Genomic DNA, 23,332 nt, shown 5'->3' on the forward strand with positions numbered 1-23,332 from the left:
TCCACTTTTCCCACGTTACAAATATTAAAGTCAACAATTTAAGTAACATGATGTAAATGGAAGGTAACTGTTGATAATGTTAATTCTACTCCAAAAAGTAACAATTGCAGTCACTTTTCAAAACGTTACAGTTAGAATTCCTCAAAAAATGTTACTGTTATTTGTAACTGCCTTGCGAGTAAATACTTACTGGTTACAATTATATTTGCTCATTTGAAGATGTAACTATAGTTACAATTACCGTTGCTGGAAGCAATACACTTCCAAATACTGTAATAATTTTTTATTTGATTTGATTTGCTTTATTTTACTTTGCTTTTTGTGCCACTTTTGGCTAATTTGCGAAGATGGGAATGAGTGATGATATGATGAAATTGATGAATGGACACTCTCAAATATCCATGCCCAGGCCAGGATTCGAACCCGGGACACCTGGCGTCGTAGCGCGATGTGCCAACCACTCCGCCACAGGGTCCGGCCCAAATACTGTAATTCATCTATGCATTTGAAATATTGTACAAATCATATTTTCCATTGCGAAGTTAAGACTGTGGGACACATCTCTACCTCTTAACGACGGTTATATCTACAGTATTTTTATTAAAATAATCGTGTAAAAATAATAAGAACAGACAGACAATAAAATTACCCATAAGAGAGTACAATGTAATTTCATAAGAGGGAAAAGAAAAGTAAACACAAAAGAAGGAAAGAAGTAAACACACAGGGTTTATAGAAAAATGCAGTTTTTTTGTTGTTTTCTTAGAAATGCAAAAACATACATTGTGCAAATGTTCCGTAATTGAAGACTAAAACTGGGAAGCACTGTAAGTGCCACAATAATTCAAACACCCTTTTCCACGTTAAACTGTGAAATGTGCCATGCTTTATAATGTGGTAAATGTGAAATGTGACTGGTATCCCTCTAAGCAGTTCAAAGGGCGTGTAAAGAGGCCACTATAGTGAACGTTCTTACGAGCTGATGTGCTGAACGATGCGATTTCCCAACACTTTCGCTTTTGGCACTTACAACTTTTACCATTTTTAGTCCTCAAATGTACTATTTGTGTATTGAAACAATCTCAGTCGCTGAATTTATGCTGTAAAAAGAAGATTTAAACTGCCAAGCTACGCTGTCTACACTCGACTCGAACAACTGTAGCGCGTACAAGGGTATTTCTGATGAGGCCTTCGATTCTCTTGCGGAAACTTCGTATCGGCTTGTCTTTTCGATTGTCACCTTCTGGTACGAAGAGCAACAGGTCGAGGGAAAAGAGGGAGGGGGTGCGTGTTAAGTGAAACAGAATTCCCTTGCAGGACTCAAATTAAACATTAAACGTCCAATGGGAGAGCAGGGATCCTCTTTCAGAGGTAATGCTTCCGGAACGTGGAGGAGGGAATAATTTTGTTCAGAGGGCCGTGCTTAGAAATCCGAGTTGCTTCGATTTCCACGCTGGCAAGAGGATTAATTAATAATTTAACTGTTTTTCAAGGACGAGAGAGGACTTCTCGACTGACTCCTCCTTTCTTGCTTTCGCCCTCTTAGCGAAGAGGAACTTACATAATTTCCGACTCCTGGACAGTTAATTAAGATGAGTTAATGGAAGACTTGAAGAGTTCCTCCTTCACGCAATACTTTGTTTCTCGCAAAACGAATGGGTAACAAGTTAAGGTTATATTTCTATCATTGCTTTTCTGCAATTTTCATCAAGAATTTGAAATATTAGTGTGTGTGCTTATCATAATTCTGGAACAATAATCACAAGTAAATATATTTCAAATGCAATTTTAGAACAAACATGAATAAAATATTATGTTTATCACAATTCACCGATCTTAGTGACGGAGTGGTTATAACAGCGCGCTTCGACGCTATCGAGCCCGGATTCGATTCTCGACCTGGGCATGGATGTTCTCTTTGAGTGTCTCTTAATCACTTGCAAGGCTCCAAATTGTATACTTTTATAGAATTATTCAAAAATCCTGAAACCGGTTGAAATATGACATAATGGCAAGTCTTTTGTTTCGAGGCAGTTTTACACGAAACACAACAATTATAGCGTTACTTGATGTCTCACGTTTCCAATTTATTAATTAGCTGAAAATAACAAAACAGCCACAAACAATATATCTCCCTCGACTTTCTCTCTAAATGTGTACGTAAAAAGGCTGAACGAATGTGACACAATAAACATATTTGTATTTCGTTTGATGGGCATATTATAAACCTATACTGAACATGGCAACCATATTACAATAGAACGATCGTACAGACACACCCACACACATACACCGCATGCATACATATACGTGTCTATACACACACACACACTCACATACACACACAGTGGCAGCGATTTGGTTCTAAAACTGGGGGCAAGGGCAGTTTACTCTCTCTTGGTAGATAAGGTTTAGCATAGTGCAAGAGCAAAAGTTGCAAAAAGTAGGGGGCAACTGCCCCCTCGCCCCCCCATAATCACCGCCACTGCACACACACACACACACACACACACACACACACACATACATATGTGTGACCTTATATTGAGAAAGAGAGCTAGTTTGATGAGAAGATAATACTAAGGCGCAACACCATATCATTTCCAAAGTGTCAAAGGAATATCACTAGAGTTTTTTGCAAAGTAAGCCAATATTGACTTAGCGTTAAGCTAATTTCTTGACTACATTTAATGTGCATAAACACATATTTCTATAATATGTATGCTATTAAGTAAAATATGCGATTTGTGCTTAAAGGTTCCTTTGTCTTTCGTAAAAAGGTTGGTGTTAAGTTAAATTTATTGTCACTCTGTGGTGTGTACAAGACCCTTCGAATGCCTACTAAGTTCGGCAATTTGTCAGATCCCGTGGCGGAGTGGTTACCATCATCACTCATTCCCATTTTCGGAAATTAGCCAAAAGTGGCACAAAAAGCGAAGTAAAAAATAAAGCAAATCAATCAAAAGTTCGGAAATTTGCCCTCCCAAGAGTCGCAAATGACACCTGAGAAGTGCTCAAACGATGCGAAGAATGTACGTGCTTGTAACTTGCGAGTCACTGAACTCTATTCCTCGTGCACTGCGTAGAAATCAGAGCATTCCTCCGGCAAATGAGGTCCTCCGTCACTGCGAGCGGAGGTTCTCCGTGGAGCCATCGAAATGCCTGTAATTGCTCCTGGAATCGGGAGTTGCCTTGAAAGGCCAGGCCGCCTGGGAGGAGATGGATCTGGCAGATGCCGTGATCGAAGCGACATCCTTCGCTACATTTCACGAGGGTAATTTTCATGGTCCAGCAAGCAATCTATCAAAGGGGCTGACATTGGTCGCGGATTTTTGTATCTTCTTTGTTTTTGCGGTGATTGGACTGTCACCGGCGGACGACTCCTGCGTCAGTGTTTGCTGATAGCAGCAAATCGCGGAGAATTATTTCTAAAGGAATTGATAGAAAAGTCTTCCTCCCAAGAGCCCGGATGTAAATAAACATGAGAGAAATTGCTCTGTAAGCGTAGATATCCCGTTGTAAAAAAAATGTGAATCTCATTCTTATTATACATGTCACCATCTTCGGATTTTGAAGTATTCTGCCACCTTGACTAATTTAGAAGATGAGGATGAATATTGATAAGACGAAATTGATGAATGGACAATCACGAACAATCACACAAGTCCCACAGAGCATATCACAGATAATGATATATATCTTTATCTGTGGTATTATACCGGCTGACTCTAAAAGCCAGAGTTTCGTTAGTCTAGTGTGTACTACGTGGAAGGAGGGTTCACATTTGGGTGTGTTTAGAAGGGGTTGTCCTGTACATGCCGTGCGCCACCAGATTCCACGGCATATGTGATGATGAAGGTGCCTTTTATATTTGATTTTTATTAAGGAATATATGCCTACAATTGCTGGCATAGTCAGAGATAGTCCAAGATTAATATATTGTTTGCATCAATGTTTTATAGCCGTCTGGTTGCTCGAGTATGCTGTGTACTTGCCTCAAATCTCACAGCAGAAGTTTCTTGGTGAGTGCACAATTCTGGATATTGATTCATTTCTTTCATCTCATCATCATTCATCCTCGTTGTCTTGTTTAACCAAACGGACGGAAGGGAGACATGGAAAGATCTCTAAAATATTGATGGAATTGATTCAAAAATTGATTTGGTTTATTTTACTTCGATTTTCTGCCACTTTTGGCTAATTGCGAAGATGAGGTTGAGTGATGATATGATGAAATTGACGAAGGGACACTCACAAAGGAGATCCATGTCCAGGCCGTGATCCGAACCCGGGGCCCCTGGTATTGTACCGTGCTGTATAATCCACTCTGCCACAGGGATCGGCCAGGAAAAGAATTATCATTTACTTTAACTATTGCAGAGGTGCCGGAGCACACAGCAGCGCCCAGTTTTCTTTTTCCTTCACAATTTTCTTTTGCAATATATTATTATTAGTGCAGTTGCAATTCGATTGTTAATGAAAATTATGTAAGCAATAATCAATTCTGTATTCCCAGTTGTTATATATCGAGAATTTGATGCAAGAATCTTCTGAAATGAGTATATAAAATCTGAGGTTTCTCAGATATTTGAAAATCGCAAGTGCATTAAAAATATAAACACGATGTATGTGTGTGTGTGTGTTGTTGTTGTTGTAAGGTATTCTCTTATAAACTATGACTAATGAAACTGTTTGACAAGAACATGATTTGGATGCAATCAAAGAAGATTAGTAACGAATGTGTAATATAGATATGCTGTTTCCTGAGAGTATTGCATGCCAACGTTTTGCATATCTCAGGCCAAGAGCTGATGCTTGAACACGAAACAAAATTGAACTTGAGAGACCCTTTATATTGGCCAAGTTGCTTCTGATGCATATTCGTCTTAGGTGACCCTGAAAACTTGCATTTTGCATTTTAACCTTTCAATATAACACGAGCTCTGTCGGGATGTACGGGGAGTCATTCTTCTCCGCTTCAAGCAGTGTGAAGCATTTCATCAGGCGGACAATAAAAGGATTTCGTAGGAAGGCTGGCTAATTACATCCCATCACGCTATACATGTCGTAATGAAACGCATAAACAAGAATTATTATCATATTTCTCTGCACGCAAATACGGCACAAGACCTAGTCCGAAAAGTGGAAACGAATCCTACAATTTAAAGCAGCGGATCTTTGAGAGTGAATATCATGGAGAAATTGTAGTAGAAGAAAATCAAACAGGTAGCAATTTCAACTACAGGAACGTAATTTATGAATTAATATTTATAGATACGGTTTTGAAGCAAGTTTATTCTATGCAGCTCGTCACATGCGATGTCTCCTGGTTGCGCAGGCATAGAGAGAAACACCAACGTGACCACACTTTTGCTTGAAGCAGCTGCAATACAAAGGACGTGGATTGGTTGTCGCAGTCAAGTGACTCTCAACTGTGTACTGCGCACACGGATTCATCGTCCATCGCATATGGCGAGTTGTATAGTTTTAAAACATTACGCAGATACGGATAGTTCAGTGTATATAATCTATTGAAACATGGTTTCATTAGAGAATATGGAATATGGGGTACTTGTTTTTCAAATCAGTACAATGTTATAAAAACGACAATCTACGGTTATCATGAAACAATTTAAAAAGCATAGATATCTTCCATTTTTCATGTTGATGCTCTTGTAATTAATCACTTAGCATGGAAAAGTACGAAGTTCCCGGGTTCGAAGTCCCGGCCTGGCAGCGGCGGCGCCAGGATTAATCATTTAGGAGTGCTGAGGGGGTGTGGGGAAAAAAATTGGGGGTGCGAAGTTGAAAACAAAGAAAGCGAGAAATATGCTTTAACCATTACATCAAATACCAATCAAGTTTGAGTAGTAAGGTGGAGTGAAAATATAGGGCAATTTTTTTTTTTTTCAAAAAATGAAGATGCCTGTAGGGAAAAGCTGTGTTATTATACAGTTAATTAACCCTAACTATTTCAGAAAAAAATAATTGATTTTTAGTGGTGCCCCAGGGTCACTGAAGATTTCATATTAAAAATCAGCATTTACTCACCGAAAATTATAACTTTTTATTTATTTTCCTGAACTGAAACACAGAATACCCTGTTTCCTAAGTAAACAAGTGCAAAATATAGATATTTGAATACAACCATAAAGTTGTGCTCTCGAAATACATAAAATAAACTACCCAAGTACCCATTAGTACTATATCATTACATTATTATAATACATATCGTAATACTAATTACTTTTACAACTTATATTCTTTCTTAGTGTGAAATGTTTTCATCAATGCTCTTGACTTGATAGTTGAAAAGATAAATCCATATCTTTGCACTGGAGCATATACCATCACCACAAAGGTCACAAGAGTTGTCAAATTATTTGAGGGTTTATCAGTCGATACATACAACCTTAGCAGTCTTGCAGCTGTTGTTAGCCATCTAGAATGGTTTAATGGGCCTGGTTTGCGATTCGCTAATTCATCACTGCAGTGTCCATTTGTTACACTAATACACCAATTATAGAGATACCTCTGATCAGTACTTAAGTCTTCAAAGTCAACATTCCCAACAAGCCGACAAGAAGAAGGAACATTTATTGGATCGAATTGCACAAGAGGTTGTTTTTCGCAAGTTTGTAGAGCTTTTCCTATTTCCCCAGAAAAATCCCTTGGACCAGTTGTGAATCCATCAATTTTCTGAAAGAGATGGCGCAGTAGGAGTTCATTTATATGCAGCAAACAAATAAGCCGCTGGAGGGGTCTACCAAGTTATTTTTTGAGTAAAACAATAACTCCTCCTTTGTTTCCTGTATTCACATTTGTACCATCACATCCAACTGCTAGAAGATCGTCCATACTTATTTCCTTCCTAGCACAGAAGCTCAAGATCTTATTTTTTATAGTGATACAGTGACGTGTCCTATATACTTGGAATTTGGCTCCTGGACTAGAGTCACATGCTCTTCTGTTACGACGCGACCATAATTCTTCACTCCTCTCTTATCATTAATTCTTCCCTGGCCCTTCCTGCCAACAAAATACAATCCAGTCAGAGTATCCAAACTATCAGCAGCTGTTTTCCTGAATTTACTTCTTTTCCTTCTAACCTTGCTCCCATCTATCACATCTGCATCACTGCACCTACATCTTGAAGAACTGCACTAGCAATTTTATCTGCACTTCTGTCAGATATGCGATGTCTGTCACACTCTCTAGCAAAATTCTTAAGAGGCAACTGCATTTGAGTTTCGTTTGAGGTTAATGAGGAATTCGCTGAAGTGGAGAGCATTTCCGATTTGGTTTTAAGTATTTTACTCGTGTCGCTGTCAGTATCTCAACCTTCTTCCTCCAGTTCACTTGATGGATTTGATTGCGGCTACTAGTAGCAGCATTGACACTACAGATTGACAAATGTTTCTGAAGGTCTTGCTTCTTCCATAGCTTTTCTTGCTTGCTTCTTCTGAAATTCTTTGGATTTTTTAAAATCAGTTTTTCCAATGAAAATTTTTCTCGTTGTTCTTTGATCCAAAAGAAATTATCTTTCTTGAATAGGTACTTTCTTCTCTCTAGAACAAACACAGGTTGAAAAATCTTTACACTTGCAACACGATATATCAAATAATGTAGAGTGAGCATGTGAGCAATACAATGCAATTTTTTCTTCTAGTTTTCTTCATTTTGTCTACGCTTAAAGGGCTTTAAGAGATTTCGATAGTGTTCGTGAAGTTTTTTCACTTTTGCAACGACTTGCTGATGTGACACTGATGGCAATGAAGCTTTCATCAAAATTCCTACCACTTGGTGAGAAACACTTTCACTAATTTCTGAAACATGAGGTTCCTGAGTTTTTCTCATTTTGCTTTTAAAGGCGGATATGAAGATATAATTTCATCACATCCAGAATTCTCCATGTATCTTCCAATACGCTAAAATAAGTGGACATATGAAAACTTCGGAGGCCTTGGGGTACCAGAAGAAATTGACCTAGAGAGCTGATTTTTTTTATTGACTATCTGATACCAAAATGCAACTTTTCTGACTACAGGCATTTCGAAATTCAAGAAAAAAATTTTCACTACACCCTATTGAGCAGGCTTCTATGAAAATATGCAAATGAAACTGGACACTACTAGTGACGCTTCATTTGTGCTTCCTTTGACCACAACAACCACATATTTATAATTTCAAACGAACAACGTTTCTTTGAGTTTGAAGTCCACTATTATGCACAGATAGGAGAATTGAGTTGAGATACCAGAACCCACCAAGGGCTGTAGTGCAATAGAAGAAGAAGAGAAGGCGAAGTGAGTCTGGACCTATAGTTTAAAGTGTGTTCCGATCCACTTTGTGCCTCCACCGGGTTTCGAACCCTGTACCCCTTGATTATAAGGCGACGACGTTACCACTACGCTGTCGGAAATACACGAACAAAGCTTGTTAAGGCGGGGAAATTTCATATATTGTGTCTTATGAACAATTCTTAACAACAATAATAACGAGAGATAGATAACAACCGCTGACCATTGTAGAGATAGTGCCTCAGTTCATGAAGTAAATGCGACTTCTCTTTCAGCTAAGGAACAATGGCTTGCCTATTGTGTATGTGTACAATGACCGGGATCTCACTCCAATACAAAACATTCTACGCTCCACATAACGGAATGGTATTAATAAGTCCAATAATATGACAATGCAAGAGTTAATAGTGTTTTTGGTAATAATGAGTTTTGAAAAGGGGGAAGAAAATTAAGGGGTGCGAAAGCACCTTTTCACACACCCCTATCATCGCCCCTGCAGCCTGGGCATGGGTGTTCCTTGTGAGTGTTCATCACTCATCCGCATGGTCGCGATTGGCCAAAAATGGCAGAAAAGCGGCGTAAAATAACAAAAATACAACAAAATATCAGGTAAAGGCACATTGCCTTTACCTGATACACCTGATACCTCGATGCCACTTTAAACTGTATGTTCAGTCTCGATTAGAAAACAAACTTGGACTCTCTGAGAGATTCTCGAAAAAAAATTGCTTTACCGTTATGTGAAAATAAAGCAATGGAATATTCCTTCGCATGTTACCAATAAGTAATTATATCCAAAAAGAAAAATATATAAAACTTTTTGCATGTAAAAATATAGTAGTAAATAAAACCCAAATCGATACAGGAGGAAGTGTTTTTGGAATTCACCCTTAATTAACCCTTAATGCCAATTCGTAAAAAAACTATATTCAATTAACTATGGATAGACTCTAGCATGAAGCATGTTTTGGCTACGCAGTAATCTAAACTCGAACTTGATAAATATTTAATTTTTTTTATCGTAGATTTGCAAGTAGAATTATAAATGGTTTGAGATCTATAATTTATTAAAACATCAATACGAGCCGAAAATGAACTTGTAGAGGGAGTTTAACAGAAACTGGTTTGCAAAAGACGAGTTGCTTTTTAGCGTCAAAGTAGTTCTAACTTAACGTGAATATTGCATCAGAAGTCAATTTGTCACGCGCTTTGAGAGTTACCGGGAAATCAGAGGTAAAATTTCATGAGCAGCAGGTCCCTTGGGCATACCTCTGAGAGAACGAGATATTTGGAGAGAACAGCATCAAGCTCTACGAGGGATGCTAAACACGGAAAACGATATCGCTGACTCGTGCAAAAGGAGTCGACATGACTTTCCCTTCAGAAATGATTTATTATTTTATGCCTCTTGTCTGCTACTTTTGGTTAATCGGGGCAATCTTGTTCTGCATCTAACACCATATACTCTGTCCTGGGAATCTCTGAAGTAAGCGAATGCAATAGTGACTCGAGAGGACTCGACCAATGACCAAGTGCGAAGGAACTGTATTGTGTGGAGGGTGAAAAGCCCGTAAAAAAGTTTATACTAACAGGGCCTGCCTGCGATTTTTATTTATGGGGGAATCTAGAAAATAAAGTATAAAAAGACAATCCGCACACCATCCCTGAGTTAAAAGACAGTATTGTACGAGAAATTCAGAGAATTACAGTAGACGAACTTGCACGTGTAAATGTCAATTTCCTTCGGAGATGCCAGAATATGTTGCAGCAGAGGACATCATTTTCAACACCTTCTGTAGTCAAGGTTAGTACACAATATGAAAACTGTAATTTTAATAGTCGACTCTAGCCGACTGTCTCGGACCCCGTTCACCTGGAAAGACAAGCGCTGACGCTGAGCCGCTTGACGCAGAGTCTCGTAGCGAATGTCACGGAATGCTCTGCAGTTAAATATAGCACTCATTGCCGACAAAAGAAGCCATAACATCTCCCCTTATTCTGCTGATATACCCCTATGAAATACCTGTATAATTAACATCATGTAGGTTCTCCCCGATGGCGTGGTGGTAAACGCTCTCGTTTTGTAGTAACGAGTGGGTTGGTCAACAATATTCATAAATACCCCTATTTAACGTGATTTCAAAATCAATGAGTCAATTATGATACATTTGATCTATTTTTTCTTTTCAAAAAAGCTTGGAGTTAGGTAGCTTCCGTGTTGAAATGGTTAGCATTGCGCACTACGAAGCCAAGATCCTAGATTAGAGACCTGGATGAGATATTAATATTTCACTATGCTTGGTCTTCAACTATTTTATTTATTTACAAAGTACTCTTATCGACACGTTTAACGTAGCTAGGTAGAAAAGTAATAAATCACGGAAAATCAAATCCAACTCTTGAAACTAGGTTGGTTGGTTGAATTGGTGTTTTAAGTTCACTTTATGCACAGTAAGGCTAATCGGGACTGGACCTACACTTTAAAGTGGGATCCGAAACACTATGTGCCTCCATCTTGAAACTAGGCTCTTGAGTAATAAGTGTAATTATAGGCCTCTATTCTTTTAATTTTAGATTAACAAGATGGAAGTCAGACGAGAGTTTGTGGTCATCTTCTGCCTGGTCCTTGCGGTGGCGTCAGCTACGAGCTCAGAGGATGAACCTTCATCAGACAGTCTCATCGACAGGTAACGTGATCTAGAAGTTCAATTTCAAGAACTGCATGCATCTGAAGTTCAGTAAATTGAACTGTTATAACCTCAAAAAACATTAATAAGACACTCCAATTCCATAATTCAATTACCCCGAGTTGGACAAAATATGTTTGTAGCAGAAAGATAGGAATTTTCAATTATTTATACTTTCATGAAATTTAAGCTCACAACTTCAGCAAAAGACAAATGAATTTCTCGAGCTAATGTTTTTGTTTTCCAGCTTATTATTCACATTGAAGTATCCTTTTATTAATAAATTTGCTATGAATTTTTATTAAATAAAAAAATTTGACACAAATGTCTTCATAACATCATACAATCTGAATGTAATCATCTAAATTAGGTATTAGAATAATTTGCTTCGATGTGTTAAGTCCACTTCTATGCACATATCGGGGCTGGGCCTACAGTTTAAAGTAGGATCCGAATCATTATACTTCTCCACCTGGGTATCAAACTCGAGGCCCGTTGATTTCAAGGCAACAACGTTACAACCATACCAGTGAAGAGGCTAGGCATTAGAATAGGAAGTAAATATTTGACTATGAAAGCAAGTCATGGAAATAGACTGTTTCTAGGAATATTTAGTCTCAAATCATGTAGTCTCTTGTCATCTGTGCACTTTATTTCCAACCCATGGTCGGGAGATTTACATTATAAAGCACTTCCAGATTTTAGAATATCAATAATGTAGGATAACAAAAGAGTGAGATCTTTCTAAAAATATTAATAATTTCAATAATCTATTATTTGTAACATTTCGTGCTTACTAAAAATTCTAAAACTTTGTGTTTGTTTTATTTTAATTTTAAAGCGTCTCTATAACATGTTCGTCTAATGAAAGAATTATAAGAGGTGGAACTCATATTAATCTGTACACATAGTATACTTACTATACATGTATATACATCATAGGAAGATCCTCCATCATTCCTACAAATGAGAAAAGTACAATGGGAATCTAATATGAAGACAAAATGGCAACACACGTATAGCTGGTAATTAACCAAAATGTTTAGATGCAAAACATGCTTCGTATCTATGTCAACAAATGGCTTCTAATTACATTGAGTTTCACAAATATCCTTGGTTATTTCTCTGTTCTCTGTTTACAAATCGAGGTGGTAAACACTCAACCAGCGAGATACAATTTTGCCGTGCTTAAGTCGTTTTTAATTGAAAAGAATAATCGTAATTATGCATCTACAATTAACAATTCCAGGAATATCTCTGCTCTTGAATCATTTGCAGACATATCAGGTTAACGTAACACTAGAATAATTGAGATAAAACAATTTTATTTGCTTCTTTTACTATTCTATGGTTCATACAAATATAAATAAAAAATAAGTAATTTTGCAAATTTCTCGACAATTTATTTATCCAACGGAACACGGGGGAAATATGATTATTTGACATTGAAAATCTCGTTTTTCTGCTACAATCTTTAGTAACAAGTGATAAACTTTAATTTATAAGACATGCAATAATTGTGCCACCTTCCTATGGAACGTTTCTAAAATTGGAATACAATGAAGTCTTCAGCACAACTTATTTCAGCATAACTTGAAAATTTCTTCACGTTTCCAGTATTTACCACGTTTCTTCACATTTGCAGTTAAGTGTGAAGTATTACATGTTCTAAATAGATTACAGTTGTTTTACGACTGCTAAAAGTCTTGAATGAACAGAAGAAAATCATGCGTGCACGTATTTCAAGAGAGGAATGATACTATTTTTTTAGTGCTAAATGTAGCTTGTAATTGAAAATGTTTACTTATTCCAGGAATTCTTATTAATTTAATAGTTCACTTGTATGTAGTATAGTTTTATGATATTACATAGCACCAGCAAACTGAAAATATTTAAAAATAGACTGTTATTTATGCTTTAGATATTATTTATGCATGTTAAATAATATAAGTGTGTTGTTACAAAATTTGTCATTATTGTTTTCGACCTATAACTGAGCATTCACTGGATAGATTAAAACAGAAAAAACACAAGGGATAATAAATTCTATGAAAAAAGCCGAGTATGTGCTGCTAGCAATCGTGGTTAATGTACATCTAACATGGCCAGCTACTTTTTTATGAAGCAATAAAAAGTGGTCTCGGAATCATAGCTCCCAGTGGCTGCTCAGTCCGCCCCTGACTAATTGTCCAGTTTTTCTTCCACGCCACCTGACAGGCACATGAAGAACATAGATCAGAACAGACGCTTCCTGGCCGTGGTTATGTCTATCTTGGGGCAGATGGAACAGAACATGGACAGAGTACAGTAAGTGAAAACTTTACTTTCTTGCAGGCCCGGATTTATGATGCTAGGTGCGTTGGGTTTGGTGGATATCTTCCTGCCCTTTCCCTATAATCTAATCTTTCAAATATATTATTTATTTTCTTAATTGTGTTGCTTTTTTACGATCGCCCAGCGCACCCATTTTAAATCATGGCCCGTTCTGTATCGACATAATTATTTTCAGTTTTTGTGTTTAATTTCTGGTGTCGAATTAAACATATTGAGTGTGATTTTTTTTCAATATGCCACATGAATTCTAATACGAGTAGTAAGTAACGGAGAGTGGGTATGTAATATAAGATGTAGTTCTTACATCCTGTGATTTCCATGACTCGAAATTAATTTTGTTGAAGGCTATAATTGATATTTATCTTCCGTATATCTACAAATTAAAGTATTGCGCAGTTGTGTGCCTAGGAAAATATTTTGGTAAGAATATTTACGGTATTAAAAATTTCAAAACAGAACACCGAAACCTAGGCCTGTCATTTGAACTGGAATTTTCGCTGACGATATCCCGAGTCGACGACAAAACTCACTCAGAAGTGGGTCCCGGGTTCGATACCCGATGGAGGCACAAGTGGTTCGGATTCCACTTTAAACTGTAGGTGGACTTAAAACAGCAACTCAAACTCAAACTCACTCAGAAGTAGCTAGTGCTTGTAAAGTATGCAATGATTGTATTACATATTTTTTTATTACATGAGATTTAACTCACTATTACTTGAGATTATTGAATGATTGATTGATTGAGTTTGTGTTTTAAGTCCACTTTATGCACTGTAAGGCTAATTGGGACTGGACCTACAATGTAAAGTGGGATCCGAACCACCATGTGCCTCCACCGGGTATCGAACCCGGGACCCCTTGGTTACAAGCAACGATGCTACCACTGCACCATCGGGGAGGCCCTTTGAGATTATTTGAATGATTAGAGGCCCACCATCCGTAAACTGTGCATCGAGTTCCATCGGCACTTTTATCTGGGTTACCAGAGTAGACTACTTACGGTGACCACTCGTTCTCGAAATGCTAGAATTTCCACCGAGGATCGACACCGGGCTACTCATACTAAATACAAGCGCGCTAACATTTAGCCGCTCTGGATTTCGGATGCTGCTGTCGCTCTACATTCGTAAAATGTCAAGACAAATATTGCATAATTAACTAACTCTCTAGCCTTCTTAAACCCGAAGGTTCATGGCTGCAGCAACACAGGCCTTCCATCTGTCCCTATCTTGAGCAAGATCTATATACTCTTTTTCATCCCTACCGATTTCCTTTAGGTCCATCTCAACGTTGTCCCTCCATCTTCGTCTTGACCTTCCTATATTGTATAATACGTAACATAATAATTATCATCAATAAAACAATTTCATTTATTTTATTCAAGATAACGTGCTGAAGAGCATAAAAAAAGTTACTCCTCTCCCCATATATCTAAGTTGCGAAAAGAGATTAAAATATATTTGATTATACTCGAACAAAATACACGACCATGTTACCCACCCGTTAGTTATAGCGGTTGTCTTTCGTGCAAGTAAAACAATTTCTAGCAATAGAAGTACCAGAATTCCGACCTTATTCGTACTAAAATAAGATAGAGAAAGATTGCGCAAAATGTGCAATTTCTCTTAAACCATGCACGTATAGCGAGGTAATTAAACTACAAAGAGTGGAATTCTTCTCTTCCTACCATTCCAACCCGAATAAGAAATGTCTGAGGTCGGTTAAAATGCATTTGCTGAATAGACTGGTCTAATAATTGCGGGCTCCGGATGCTCTTTAATGGACATGCTGATCAAACAGAGACTGGGTAAACTGGAGGGTGCCTGGGAACACGAAGAGTCTTCTGCGACTCCCTTGCCATATGCGTTGCAGTAATTTCAGTGGCGCAGGAACGGAGGTGGAACATTGTGTCCCCCCAAACTCTCGAACTGAAATTGTACCACCTGTATTCTCAAGCGTTTCCTTTTTCTACATTATCTTGTTATTCAAAATAATTCAAATCACTCGATATCAATACCTAGGTACTATATTGTGGTATTGGTTAGCTGAGAATATCTGTTCTCTAGGAAAAAAACTTTTTAAGGATTGTTAAAAACGGTTTTACATTAGTGTACAACGATGAAATAAGATTTATATATTTATTTACTAAAGTTTCGGACACAGTACTGAAAGACCATTTTATACTGAAATTGTAACAAGATAAAATAAAAATTACAACATAACAAGACAATACAAGATGGCAGACGAAAAATAAAATTGTTACATGTACATTCTTAGTGATTGTCGGTAACTGTGTTCTGACAAGAAAATATCAACATTTACAGGCAGGTTATTGTATAAGTGGGGGGAGGCTATAGTAAAGAGAGCGCTGTAGGAGAGAGAGCCTTGTAGCGGGAATGTGAAAGAGCGGGTTGGCCGTGCGGATACTTATAGATTAAATTGGTTGACAAGGAATTCGGTTTTAATTTTTCCATTAATGATTTTATATAAACATTTCATGTCTGATAGTTCGTGACGAGTGTATGGTGACTTTATGTTCAAAATAGACATAATATCTGTTTTATTGAGGTTTTTGAGAGAAGGTATTCTATGGCGAGCAACGGCGAGGAAAAAGCTGAGGACAGAATCAATCCTGGGTAGATTAGTTTTAGAAGCCACAGTTCAGATGGGAGAGCAGTATTCAAGAATGGGAGAGATAAAGGATTTGAAAAATATGCTAATGGCTGATTGGTTTTGGATTTCAGTGAACCTATACAGAATGCCAAGGAGACGCATGGCTCGTTTAGTAGTATATGTAATGTGGTCATTGAAGTTTAGCTTTTCGTCGATGATAGCATCAAGAGTTTAGTTTCAGGACACCCAAACTCACCACCGAACGTGAGATCATTTGATTAATTGTTAATATAATTAACAATTGTACAGTCACTGGGAATAGAAATGGGACACGTAGATCCTGAAATACTTCCCTGCTGCATTATGTGTGTTACCTAACTCTCAGGCAATAGAAGGACTTCCTACTGAAAAGGTGCTCTTGGAGTTGGCTCATTGCAGTAAAGTTATGCAACGCACATACGTAAGTATTGCAGAGAAAGCAGTATTTCAGGATATAGGTATCCCATTTTTAATGCCGGTGACTGCACCATTAAAAATGACATTGAAGAGTAGGGTTAAACTAATAAAAACTATTTGAAATTAAATCCATGTGTGCGTATGTGCGTACACGTACATTGGCGCGTGTGCCCCTGGCTGGTTAGCAGCAGAGTGTATAGTTAGCATACATATACGTGAAAATCAATACTTTCCCAACAGGATCCTTAAGCATTTATTATTTCTACGTAACCGTGGTGTTGTTTTCTCATTAAGTAGTCATTTCTTTACCAATTTATTTGTGAAATATTCTTTCATTCCAGACCTCTCTCTCTCTCTCTCTCTCTCTCTCTCTCTCTCCCCCCTTGTGTATGTGTAGAATGGCTCATTGAACAAGATGAACAGAAATTCGTGCTTGTTATGGTCATGGATATCTTACGCACAAGAATTGCCGCCTGTAGAGAATTATGCCAGAAAAACTTGATATCTCAGCTATATCTTGTTTTGTTGTGAGAATTGGGAGTAAATTGGGGATGGCATCGGTTCTAGTCAAGATAATTTTCAGATTGTATTTGGCTCGCTCTTATAAGTTATCGAGTAAAATGGAGGAATCTTTGGTGAATTTCCGGAGTGCTGTGATATGGGAAGGTGCGTTCATATACTGGTATAAGAAATAAATGTAAATATATTCCTGAATTTTCTTACATTTCCTACAAATCATTCATTCCGTTTTTTTTTTGGCGTACGCAGATTTTTGTTTTCGGGAAGGGCTGGAATTGTAAAGGTGGTTAGTGTATAGCTGCTTTCTAGGGGGACGGCAGACACAACAAGATATCTCGTATACTTCGAACTTTCCACTCTCAAAAATCGCAATCAGGGGTCATTTTAAGAGAAGAGGAGTTTGCATTTACTACTCTGGTTTTTCCCGAGTTCATCGCTGTTTTTGATTCAAAATTTTCATGGTTCTCAACTTTTTGGAGGGGGCTGTAGCCCTTTCAGTCCCTCTCTGGGAACGCCTGTGATGTTGAACAGAAATATATTTTAAGTGCATATTTTTCAGCAACAATTTACTTGAACTTTCCTTTCTTGGCACACATGTGCAAATGTTTTATAGAAGACGTACATGTGCAAGCATGTGTTGTCAAAACGCTGCTAAACGGTGACCAAAAAAAGCACAATGACAAAAGACAGTATCATCATCTTGTGATTCCCAGGCCGTGCACTGTTCTCGAAGCAAAAGTAGGAGAGCGTAGAAATTGCAATGTGCTCCTGGAAGGAATAAAACCACGTTTATTCCATATTTCGTGGACCCGCAGACCACCATGTTTCTGGATGAGATGCGTGGGAAAATCCGTCCCTTTGAAGGCCCTCTTGGATGCATTGTTCATGAGTTCTGAAGCGAACACTTGCTGTCCGCCCTTAAGTGCCACCATGCCTTTCCACGTGACAGCAGTGTGAGAGAGAACGTATTTTTAGAAATTTCAGCGAGAGGGAGAAATTGAGAAGTACCCAGTCAATCAGGATCTTCCTTTCTTGAATGGCCATAACTTACTTACATGTTTCTTTATCGATCACGGATTTTTTTTCAAGTCCATTGTATAGTAGATCCGTTGCGGTAAACACCAGAATTTTCAATTCATAGTTCCACAACATAATTATGTAAATTAAAATTTTACTTGAACAAGTGGTAGGAACATTGGTAGTGTTAAGTTTGATAAGTTCCTGACTCTTAATATTACATTGTTATAATATAAATATATTGTATATGTGTATGGCAACGCTCTTACCTTTGGTGCAATCGGCCCCGGGTCCGATCCGAGGTGGGAGCCCCCAAATATCGGCGCTGACCCAGCGTCACGAGGACAATCTAACAGCTATTTAAAAAGAAGATGTAGCGGGATTCAGTCCTGAAAGCCAGAAAAAAACGGCCATGGGGCTCGATGTGCTCACCACGCGTTATCCAATTTTCTTAACATCTTTTCCATGATGCTAGACCGGAACAGATCTAGTTTCCAAGATCGAAGCCCATACCGCTCACTATCAAGTCGAAATTTTATACTATCAAACCACATAAGAAACCATGCAAATGACTGCGGGATAGCAGCAAAGATTTTACCCTGTTCTCGGTTGCTTGTTATAGAAGAAATTACAGTTCTTATGCAATCCCGTTTATCTTTGTTGTACGTCGGGTTGCTTATACATCAGGCTGAATGTGTTCCTTGTTAGGAGTAAAATAAACTTTGCACTTGCGTGGCTACCACTAATGTGACTAACGTTGAGTTTGATCCTGTGTCATTGGTACAAAAATTGTAAATGTTCTTGAGTATGTTAGTAGAGAATTTATGTGGACCACCATCTGGGGGCTATGCACCCTTCTTAACAAACCTATAAAAATATTCTGTTGTCGTCATTGAAGTAAACTTTTATACTTGAAAAAAAATACGTCATACCAAATATTTGTTCATAACGCACACGCACACACATTTATATATCTATTTTCCTGAAAACCTTAATTTTGCATGTTAGTATCAGAAAAGTGGCTGTTACTTATTTTTAAGAAGCAACTAGTTACAGTTTACGTTATTTGAAAGAAATGCTATTACTTGTAACTACTATTGCGCAGCTGCTGCAGAAACGTCAATTATTGAAGATAACAAAGAATAGAAAACTGAAAAAACTTTTAATGAGTTGCTCAAGTGTATTTCAAACTAGCAATCGAGTAGACAATGCAATCGATATTAGTTAATATTTCTACAGCTTTCATGTATAAACCGTAATTGCTATTTCGCTAAACAATTACATTCTCGATCAACATTTTGAATCGTCTCTACTGGGAGTTAAAAAGTTATTGAAGCGTTAACGAAAAAGATCAAGTCCTGTGTGTGAAAATGCAATTAAATCGTGGGATCGAGTATTCTTGCTAGTCCATAATGTACGTTTTCCCGTGTCAAATATAGACTCAGGAAATCCTAATTACTAGAGTAGACAATACACGAGCCTGAGAAAAGCCCCGGAAGGATATTTAGGCCAATGTTTTGTAGATACAATGTACTGATGACTCAAACTGCAATGCCACGTTACTCCTCGATGACGTCAATCTTCAAGACTCGATTATTTTTTTAAACGAAGAATCAGAATTCAAGCCTTTGTTAATTTTCCACCGCGTATTAATGGTTGAAACTATATAAGGTACATTCCATATCGGATGCAAAATTCAAATATCACTCTCACGCTTTTGTTTATGAATGGCCTTCAAACAATCAATTGGAAGATTCAAGACATAAAACTATATTCAACTGTAGATCATGACAGAGTGCTTATTTCCCGAAAGGTATGTGGTAACAACGTTCCACTCCGTGGCCCTGCGGTCTGAGGCGTCATGCTTTGGGCTCCGGCTACAGGGTACACGCAGATTTGATTCTCCTGGAGAAGCGTGACAAATTTTCTCCTGAGATTTCGGCCTGTGTATGAGACCGTTGAACACCATCGTGAGGAAATTGAGGAGATGCAAATGAGTAGCGTAACCCGGTCATAAAACCTACAACAGAGACGGAGGGTTCGTCGTGCTGACCACACGTCACCCCATAACTGGTTGGATGATATCCCAGATCGGGTGAGTGAGTGAATGGGATCAGGTGAGAGTGAAGTTGGCAGTCGGTAGATAGGCCCGGACCCTCAATGGGCTGTTGCGCCAAGAGTTGTGTGTTAACAACTTGATCGCTCGCTGTTTCAGCTGGCGCCTGCTTTATATATGGCGAATGCCTTACCGACGAGGAATGCTAGCTATGATGTTGACGCCGTTATCTTTCGGACTTGCGACCTCATGAAACCTAATCTGGAAACCAGACTGGGTATTAGGATCCGTGCAGACTAATCAAAGCCAAACCCCCAAAGAAGTTTCTATAAAATCACCCACATCTAAACCCTCACCCCCCACAACCCAATCATCTTTAACCACTCAAACCATTAACTGTTCTGGATTTCAGAATGGTTGTCATACCTATTTATAACATACCCAAATAACAACAGTTAGATAACTAAAACTAACCACAAACTAACATAAAAAACTTCAACATTGGACTACATTACTAATAGTTTAACTAATTACCAAATAAACTAAAATCTTTAAATAAATAAAAAAAAATACTTTGTCAAAGACCTGTTCCTGTTACCAGAATTGTTTAATACAATAATATAAATTTGAAGTTACCAATGTATATATAGAATATTTTTACTATATTTTATTTATTTTTCTCTTTTTGTATTTATGTATTAAATTGAAAATAAAGATGTAAAGAAAGATAATAAAAAGGAGGGGAACCGTTAAATTCAGGAAACTGACGTCCTGGTTTATTTAAAGGTACCAGGACATTAAGCGCATACCTTCGAATGTATGCGGGTTGAGGCGGGCTTACTTCGGGGGTTCCCCTCCCCCTTTAAAAATGAAAGAAATTAAAAAGTCAATACGTAGGCCCGGGCCCTCAATGGGCTGTTGCGCCACGAGTTATGTGGTTGCAACTTGAATATGGTACTAGGAAAACAATATAAAAATTGTCTTAACGGATGTAACCTAGTGCTCAGGGAAACTTAAATTTCTCTTAAAAGATTTTGCCATAAACTTCATTCCGAATATGAATGTGTGTCAAGATCCTTCAAACAGCTTCCATGTGGCAAACACTTGAAAGCCTGCAGCATGGCAACATCTACTGGAACAACTTATCTGCACCGTTCCTTCATTGAACAGCATGACTGGCTGATCACGTGACGCAAGGTTATCAATTGGTACTGGAAGCACGTCTCATATTTGTTATTACTTATGATCAACAATTTGTTTAACTTTTTAAATCGTACTTTTCCATGAAATATCCTATAAACACTACATACGTTGTGGTTGATCTCAGGTGAAAACTTGTACGATTATGTCAAGGGCTTACCCAGCCTCTTATCAACTGGCATCTGGGGGCAACTCGTGCTGGTAAAGGGAACCGGAGCGTGATGTTGATTACTACCGTATCACGCCTAATTAGGCTCTGCATGATATTATGTTGTGTTTATTTTTTGGTTGTGTACCCATTCTTGCCTTTTTGTATGTTCTCTGGTTTTTGTTCAAATATACTTTCTTCTATCCTTGACTGGACAGGATGGGTAGCCGCGACAATTTTTTAAAAATTAGGCAGCAGGTTTACAAACGAAATTAACTTCCCTCCAGGATGAGTAGTCGCGTCCATTTTTATGTAAGCAGCAGGTTTACAAAAAATTAACTTCCCTACGTGAACCTAATTTTTTGCCCCAGAGCGGTGTGCCGTATCACGCCGCAGACGTGAATCGAACCTAGGACCCGGGCATCATAAATAAATAAGCTAATCACGTTATAAAAATGTTCCCGCTGAAGCATTGAAAAAGAGCTTCTTAAAAGCTCATCGCGGCAGCGTCCTTCAGCGGAGTTGGAAAAACTCCGCTGACATTGCATTAGAAAGTGAAATCAGTAATCAGCGTTCTTGCTCAGAATTGCCGTTACCAAAGGACGCGATCGAAGCAACCGTCGTAACGGCCGATAGTTCGAATTTCACTTAAATAAGTTGCGTGAGAAAATATCAGTCTTAGTTGTCTTCCGTCTTCCGTCAGATGAAGTAGTTACAAAAGAACTCCGTTTCTAGTTGTTTTCAGTTTACGTTGAATCCGGTTATCGCGAGAAAGCTCCACAGACATCATAAGTTTAGAAAAAGAAGCGAACGACCGATTGGGAAGTTAAAGTTATCGTTTAGAATATCGGTCGGCGAAAGTACAGAGTTTGGAGCCCGGAGTTGCTCCCTCGGCCGTTGCTTACAGAGTAGGACCACGTCGATCCAAGGACCAGCGGAGAAGAGATCGCCGTAGAACTCCAGGTAACGAACATTCCTTGTCTTTCCTTCCCCTGCCTGTTCAGTCAAAGGTAATGTTTTTAAATATATGTCCGTCTGTTTTTATTTACGGGGCTAGTCCCCTTGCAGTTTGAGTGTTGACGTTGCTCTTCAGAGCTACCCCCTTCTCCTTACAACGTTCCTCTCGCTTAGCAAGCGAGTGGCTAAAGGCTGTCATAGCCAATCAACGATCCCCCTTTTGGACTTGATACGCTACGGCCGAAGTCGAAAATGTGTGGAGTAACACGGTGAAATGCACAAGGGAGAATTTTACCAGTGCTCGCAATGAAGACATCCGAGGTTACCATCCTCCTCAGATAGGAAACCTTAAGTGAAAATTCTGACCGTTTCATTGCTCCAATGCTCAACCATAGAACCATCGTCCATCCATTCCCCTGCATGGGCAAGCTCTGTATATTTTCATCCACCATTTAGAATGAGGATCAGTTCTTTTACCACAAAAAGAACGTTTGACGCGTTTCTCAAATTTAACGAGCACTTTTACAATTATAATTAATGTGATGGAAATGAACGCCTCATGAAAGACTAAAAGTAAGCCTTTAAATTGAAGACCAACGTTCTCTCAGATCCATGATAAAAGCTATGTCTGCAAAGGTTAAGTTGCCGTAAATATACAAGATATCAAGAACAACACAGAGTTCAGGAACATCAAAGATAATCATCCTTATTGTGGTTCGAACGTAGAGGAGTGGTTATCATTAAAGATTGAAAGGATACACCGAGAGGAGAGTGTAGTGGGCTCAGTTGTAGAAAGGCAGACAAAAATCTGTCTGGTAGATCTTTACTCAGAAATTTCATCCCCGCCACTGAGTTATAGAGACGCTAGGAATAGGTTTGTAAAATTCACATAAACTTGTGAATGTGGTCATTCTTGCAGCTTTGTGGCAGTGTAACATTTGCTGAAGAATTTTCTATAAACTGCTTTGCGTTCAAAACAATTTCCCTTTCGTTGTTCACAATTTTTGAATCTTTATATTGATTTAGGGTGATTTGACATGGATCT

At 38.2% G+C, this 23,332-nt stretch overlaps 1 protein-coding gene across 1 annotated transcript in view; it reads left to right on the forward strand.

The window, feature by feature from the left end:
- LOC145985904 (uncharacterized) overlaps positions 1–23,332 on the forward strand; it is a 204,820-nt gene that overhangs the window by 92,705 nt on the left and 88,783 nt on the right. The window contains exon 3 of the mRNA XM_083120042.1: positions 10,875–10,987. Within this exon, the coding sequence (XP_082976168.1) occupies positions 10,875–10,987 (113 nt within the window). The remainder of the gene's footprint in view (positions 1–10,874; positions 10,988–23,332) is intronic.

This window comes from Lepisma saccharinum, chromosome 3 (assembly GCF_977018435.1).
Source record: "Lepisma saccharinum chromosome 3, izLepSacc3.1, whole genome shotgun sequence".
NCBI lineage: Eukaryota > Metazoa > Arthropoda > Insecta > Zygentoma > Lepismatidae > Lepisma > Lepisma saccharinum.